A 6,681-nucleotide genomic window follows, 5' to 3' on the forward strand; every position below is an offset into this window, starting at 1 on the left:
AAGAGCTGGAGAATATTTTGTCTATAATGACAAAAACATAAAGGTGCAAAACTCCCCACGTTTCTTTGCAAAAAAATGACTTCTCTGGCCTTTGGCTATACAGTGACCTTAATTATGCAAGCACTGGTTTGAATGCAAGCACGTGGGAGGCATTTTTACCATTTCTGGGGACTTCAATAGGTTTAAGATATGTTTTTGCATTTATTGCATAAACTCATAAAACAAAGGAAGGGGCTTTCAAACTATTCAGTGAGAGTCTATAAAGTCTGTTTTTCAAAAAATGTGTAACTACTGCTTACAGTTATAAAGGTCTGCTTTCCACCTACAAGTTGCCATGATCTCAAAGGTGAAATTTTAGCATATGACTAAAACTTCCTATAGTTGCAGCCTGATTCAGCAGCAAACATCAGTAATTCATAGTGAGATCACAGGCTCTCCGTGGAAGGCAGTGACATGCATGCCTTATGAAAGGAAGCTCAGGGCATACCTAGAGCATTTTGAATTAAGACTTGTGGCTCATGTGGGTGTCAGATTTGAGTCTTCCCAGATGGTGGAAGTGCAGAGGAATCCTTTGGGAAAGGCTCCTTCAGAAAGGTGAATTGGAGTTGTCCAGCTGGGTTCACACATGTAGTGGCCAGCTCCCCACTGCACCAGCTCCTCACTTATACCAGCTCCCCACCTCTACCAACTCACAGTTTTCCAGGTTATACTGGGCAGGTGGGAAGCTTTTTTGCTTTTAGTGGAAAAGATTCCAAGTTGGTTGTCTGCCATCACTAAACACAAACGGTGTTGGTTTTTCTTTTTTGAGCTTCCAACCCTTGCAACCTTCCAAAAATAAATCAAACCAGCCATCAGGGCACCGAAATAATGCTACTACTAATAAGCAGCTTTGCCTAGACTTACATAAACAAACTTTGCCCCAGAGGTCTGGAGACACTTTTCTTTATGTAACCCGCTTACTAATAATTACTAGACTTGGGTGCATTAACTCTGGAAATAGATTTTAATAGCCACCTCTTAAAACAAAAGACATGAAACCATAATTAAAAAAAAAAGTGCACTAACTAGAAAAACACTTCGCAGGCTGCTTAGGCCCAAGCTGCAGACACTTTCTGCTACGGTGAAACCGTGCCCTCCAGAGGGCCCCCACCCACTGGCCCGCCGGGGACCCCGCCTTCCTCTCTCCCGGCGCGGGCCCCGCCCCTCGGGTAGCTTCCCGCGTGGCTCCTCCCCCTTCTGCTCCTCTCAGCCTGGTTCCAGGAGCTGGGGTCAAATTGCAGAGCAGGCTGATTTGCATAGACCAATGGCCACGCTGTTTGCAAATGAGGTAGAAGGTGGTTGGCGGAGGGTTGGCAGCCTAACTCCAGCGAGCGCGGCTCTTTGTCCTCCAGTGGCTGTGTGGTAGCTACCGGGTCGGTGTCACGGCCCGTGGCGAGACAGGGTCCAGGAGCCAGAGGACCAGCGAGCGGGGCGGGAGGGGAGGACAGCGCGGCGGCGGCGAGCGCTGGAGGAGGAGCCCGGGCGGGCGAGCGGAGGCCGGACCGAGCGGGCGGCGCGGCGCGGGTGAGCGTGTGCGGAGAGCTGGTGCCCGCGCGCGCACGGTGGCAGGAGCAGCCCGCACGCCGAGCTCTCTCCGTGGGCGACCTGCAGGTGCAATATGACTTTGGAAGAATTCTCGGCTGGAGAGCAGAAAACCGAAAGGTGAGTCGGCCGGCGGACTTTTCCGGGCGGCCGGGCTGCGGAGGGCTTGCAGGAGGGCTTGCAGGAGGGCGGGCGGAAAGTTTGCGGAGGGGACCTCGCGGGGGCCTTGTCAAAGGACAGAATTGGCAGGCGCTGCCGGTGCAGCTGGCAGCCTGTGGCAGTGTCCTCCGCGGAAGGTGGCGGGGGCGCTCTTGGGGCGCCTCGCAGGGCGTGCGAGGGGTCACGGGGTGACGGGGCCGGGGGAGCCGAGCGTTTGCAGAAAGCCCGGGCGCACCGTGGCGCTTGCACTGGAAGGGAGGGAGCGTCGGTCGATCGTGATGCCGGGCTAGGTAGGGGGAACGACGGCCCCGGGGGGCACCTGGGCTGACGGACCCCTCACCTGTGCCCGCTGTAGGATGGACAAGGTGGGGGACGCCCTGGAGGAAGTGCTCAGCAAGGCCCTGAGTCAGCGCACCATCACTGTCGGGGTGTACGAGGCGGCCAAGCTGCTCAACGTGTAAGTGGGGCCCTCGCGCATCCCCTCCCCCATCCTCCCACGCACCCGCAGCCCCGCCACCGGCCACTTTCCCCTGTCCCCGTGGCTGCCTGCCCCAGGGGAGCGAGCGGGCCGCCTTGGCGACCCCCGGGGGCCCGGGCGGGGCGACGGGTGCCACCGCGGGCCAGTCGTGGCCCTGCGGTCAGCAGCCCCGCCCGCTGTCCTCAGTGACCCGGATAACGTGGTGCTGTGCCTGCTGGCGGCGGACGAGGACGACGACAGGGACGTGGCTCTGCAGATCCACTTCACCCTGATCCAGGCGTTCTGCTGTGAAAACGACATCGACATCCTGCGCGTGAGCAACCCGGGCCGGCTGGCCGAGCTCCTGCTGCTGCAGAGCGACGCGGGCCCGGTGGCCGGCGAGGGCGCCGAGCAGCCCCCGGACCTGCACTGCGTGCTGGTGACGGTGAGGGGCGCGGGGGGCGGGGACCGCAGGGCGGCTGCCTTTGTCCCAGTGCGAGCGGCTGGACTTTCAGCCGAGATGGACTAGTTTCATCATCAGAGTCCTGGGGCACAGAACGTGTCTGAGCATGCCGAGGCTGCCACAGCGGAAGAGATCCCCAGATGCCTGTGAGTCAGCAGTCAGCCCGGCCGCGCCTCCTCCGTGTGCTCGACCTCCCGTGACTAATTCCCTTAGCAGGCAGATTAGATAAAGCCACAGAAATTCCTGGCTCACCCCTCATTAAGGAGTCAGCTTCATTCTCTGCCAGTCAAGGCTAAAAATAGAAATGGTGTAGGAGAGAGACCTTATTAATGATCTGGAAATACATCAGGAGAACAGAATGGAATTTTTTTCTTTGCAATCTTGCATTTTCTTAATGGACCTTTTTTTTCCTGATGGAAACCTTTGGTAGGTAGATAAATTGTGTTTAGAGAGTTCAGTGTGCTGTCTTTGTCTTCTGAATTCTACTCTTTTTTGGCCAAGTGGCAGCCTAATTATTTTGCCACTTCTGAAAAGTCTCACTTTCTTTTGGGAAGAGAGCTGGTGGTAATTCCATTTAACTGCTGTGCAGTTCTCATCTCATGGTACACGGAGCATGGAAAGCTTTCCTCCAACTGTCACTCAGGGCCCTGCCAGGGCAGGCAGGTTTGATGAGGCCAGCCTGTGACAGGCACTGTTGTGCAGAGCTGCAGCCTGTCCTGCAGACCTGCGTGTGTCTGAGCCAGGACTGCACGTGTCCATTCACCACAGAGTGTACAGTTTAGTAGATAATCACCGTTAGCAATTTTGCAGGAAACCTTATCACCTAGAAGTAACTTTGTTTCAGGGGCTTGTAATTTGTCTCCATGTGAGATGGCCAACATACAGACTGTTCAAACATCTTCCCCTCAAAAGTAGTAGAGTTATTAGAAAATGCTGATTTTCTTTTTTGAAATAGTAAGTTTACTTTTCTAAATTTGTTCCCAGAATCCACATTCGTCCCAATGGAAGGATCCTGCCTTAAGTCAACTAATTTGTTTTTGCCGGGAAAGCCGCTACATGGATCAGTGGGTTCCAGTGATTAATCTCCCTGAACGGTGATGGCATCCGAATGAAAATAACTGAACCAAATTGCACTGAAGTTTTTGAAATACCTTTGTAGTTACTCAAGCAGTTACTCCCTACACTGATGCAAGGATTACAGAAACTGATGTCAAGGGGCTGAGTGAGTTCAACTACATGTTCTGGGGGCCCAGAGATAGATGACTTTGCAGATGGAAAGAAAATGAAGAAGGAAGCTGTGTGGAAAGAGAAACACAGGTCAAAAGGAACAAAAATTACAGAGAACTATGCAGGAAAGGAAACTATGTATTCATTTGCGATGGTTGAGTTCCTTTAAAACAAACCAAATACGCTTTGTTAAAGTTTAAACGTGCAGCCATAGTTCCAGTATTTTTGGTTTATACGCCCTCAAGAAAAAGGAAGCCAAAAGGGTTAATCATATTTTATTGTATTTTGATGAGATGTTGATTCTCAGAAGTTTTATTATAAATTGTACTAAGTTATTTTATGACATGAAAAGTTATTTATGCTAGAATTTTTTGAAACACAATGCCTACAATAAACTGATATGGAATAATTGCACAGTTTTTACTGTGTGCTTTCGTTTCTTTGAACGTGGACTTTACTCACACATTTTACTGATGCTCTGCTCTATTCAAGGTTCAAAGTCAGAAAAGCAGGTGATTTTTGGAAGAGCTGATATGAGGGAAAAAGGATTAGAGATTCATCTTGCAACATACGAGTATTAGTTCAGTGATAGTAGAGCTGTACCAATGTTATATGCAAAATGTTGAGAAAACAGAGAGAGTAACCAAAGCTACCTGCAGGGCCGGTGAAGTTTTTACTGAGGAGAAATCATTGTATTTGGGTCTTTGAGTTTCAGGTCCTGAGTTAGGAAAGGGATGTTGCTGGTAGCTAGTTTGTGCAGAGGTATGGAGGCCTGAAAGATCACAGCCTTCTGTGCACCGCTGGTGTGGAGAGATAAGGGAGAGACGAGGCCGGAAAGGAAGGTGGGGATTGCACCCAGGATGTGGAGGGCATCCCGGTCACCCTCACGCACTTGGGCTTCCTTCTGTAAATTCAGGCCGATAGCAGAGATCTTCACGAAGGAAATGGCACAAGCAGTGTTCTAGAGGCTGTGAAAGCTGGTGGTTAGGATGAGGGGCGATAGGTAAGAACGTCAGTGAGGAATCTGAGAAACCAAGGCAGCAGCTCGCAGGACGGTGTTTACACAGCCAACAGGGAAGTGGCCTGGCACAGCCCTCAGTCTCTTCTCAGAGCTCTGTACTTTCTACTGTGGTTCCAAAGGGTCGGGTTAAATTATATCAGATGGGAGAAACGGCAGACAATAAAGAAGCAAAAGGAAGGCTTTAGCAGAATGATCATCTTTTCGTTGAACAGTCACTTGCTAATTAACTGCCATAATCCGTTCGAGGTGTAGCCAGAGAAAGCAGAAATGCCCGCTGAGGCAAGGCCTGGCACAGCTTTGGTTCACAGGGTTTTTCTTTCCCTACTACTCCCGGTACCCACCGTGGCTTCCCTGCCATTTGTCTTCCAGCCTCTTTACACACAATCTGTGAAAAGTAGAGAAAACCAACCAATAGCAGTGGCTCTAAGCTGCATATCTTATGAATAACACAGGCCCATGAGTCCTTTTTGCAATTAGGTTTGTTTTTCCACATCTGCTAGTATTATGGGTTTTAGGCTTTGTTCAGGTTTGTATCCTTTTTTTTTTTTTAAAGCCAATGTCTAATCTGAAATATAACTGGTATTTAATAACTGTTTTTTGTTTCTTATATTACCAAACGATTGAAAGTGGTAAGTGTTTTGGGGTTTTTTTTTTTGTTTTTTTTTTTTGCTTGTATTTGAGACACAGTCTCACTCTGTCACCCAGGCTAGAATGGTGTCAGCCTAGTTCACAGCAACCTTAACCTCCTGGGTTCAAGTGATCCTCCTGCCTCAGCCTCCAGAGTAGCTGGGACTACAGGGGTCCGCCACAATGCCAAACTAGTTTTTCTATTTTTGGTAGAGATGGGGACTCACTGCTGCTCAGGCTGGTCTCCAACTCCTGAGCTCAAGGGATCTTCCCACTTTGGCCTCACAGAGTGCTAGGATTACACGGCGCCCGGCCTGAAAGTGATGAGTTTTAAACAGCAGGATTTTTTTACCATCCCACTCAAGGATTTTGCATCCTTTTTCACAACTATATGATAGAAACCATTCTGCAAAGATGAGTGAAACCAGGTGGGCAGAGTGGAGAAAGCAGCTTTGCCTGGAAAGTGTATTAGTCAGCCTTGATCACGTCTTCGTTGTACTTGCTTCCTCTGTAAAATGGAGATAAAATACCCATCCTGCAGAGTTGCAGCCTCTCCTACAACTCTGGAACCTCCTGGAAGACAAGACGCGTAGCCCAGTAGTTGACACAGGTGCCAGCAAGCGGTAGGTACTGAATTAATGTTGACTGAATACGTGATCAGAAGTAATGATAATAAACCACCTGGCACATGATAGCAGCTCCAGAGAGCGCTTGTCACTGAGATACAGGTGACGGCCTTAGGGAGACTAGGAAAATGGCACAGAGCTGCCTGTTGCTTATCATATGTACGTTTACAAATCTATACTTTAATTCATAATGCTTAGAAATACGAAATAGTAGGAGTTACATATTCTTCAGATTGTTTTGTTTAAGGAAAATCTCAACAATGCAATGCTGTTGTTTTTGTCTTACGTTTTTAACTGTTTTTCTTTCCCGATTAAACATAGCACAAAGTTAACACAACACTGAAAAACTTAGTCAGGAAAGAGTTCCTTGTAAACAAGTCTAAAATTACCCAAACAACTTTACTGATAGTCCTCAATTGTTCCCTCAAAACCCTTAAACCTCCTTATTGCCACCCTCAAGGGTAGGAATGTTACAACAAGCACAAAAATCCCCTTTTCTACCTAAGGTGTGCTGTATGCT

The 6,681-nt window shown here is 49.2% G+C and overlaps 1 protein-coding gene across 1 annotated transcript; it reads left to right on the forward strand.

The window, feature by feature from the left end:
• The first annotated feature begins 1,344 nt into the window (after positions 1 to 1,344).
• Positions 1,345 to 4,301, forward strand: GADD45A (growth arrest and DNA damage inducible alpha). The gene is made up of 4 exons (XM_053592319.1): positions 1,345 to 1,701; positions 2,096 to 2,197; positions 2,405 to 2,642; positions 3,645 to 4,301. Exons 1-4 carry the CDS (start codon positions 1,658 to 1,660, stop codon positions 3,756 to 3,758), a joined length of 498 nt encoding a protein of 165 aa, XP_053448294.1. The 5' UTR covers positions 1,345 to 1,657; the 3' UTR covers positions 3,759 to 4,301.
• Positions 4,302 to 6,681: the final 2,380 nt, after the last annotated feature.

The sequence above is a fragment of the Nycticebus coucang genome, chromosome 5 (genome assembly GCF_027406575.1).
Source record: "Nycticebus coucang isolate mNycCou1 chromosome 5, mNycCou1.pri, whole genome shotgun sequence".
NCBI lineage: Eukaryota > Metazoa > Chordata > Mammalia > Primates > Lorisidae > Nycticebus > Nycticebus coucang.

What these genes read in the sequence shown, in the direction of transcription:
- GADD45A (XM_053592319.1), top strand. Translation starts at nt 1,658, where the DNA reads ATGACTTTGGAAGAATTCTCGGCTGGAGAGCAGAAAACCGAAAG. An exon ending in GGAGAGCAGAAAACCGAAAG is followed by an intron (nt 1,702 to 2,095) that starts GTGAGTCGGCCG and finishes TGCCCGCTGTAG; the next exon opens with GATGGACAAGGTGGGGGACG. An exon ending in TGCACTGCGTGCTGGTGACG is followed by an intron (nt 2,643 to 3,644) that starts GTGAGGGGCGCG and finishes ATTTGTTCCCAG; the next exon opens with AATCCACATTCGTCCCAATG.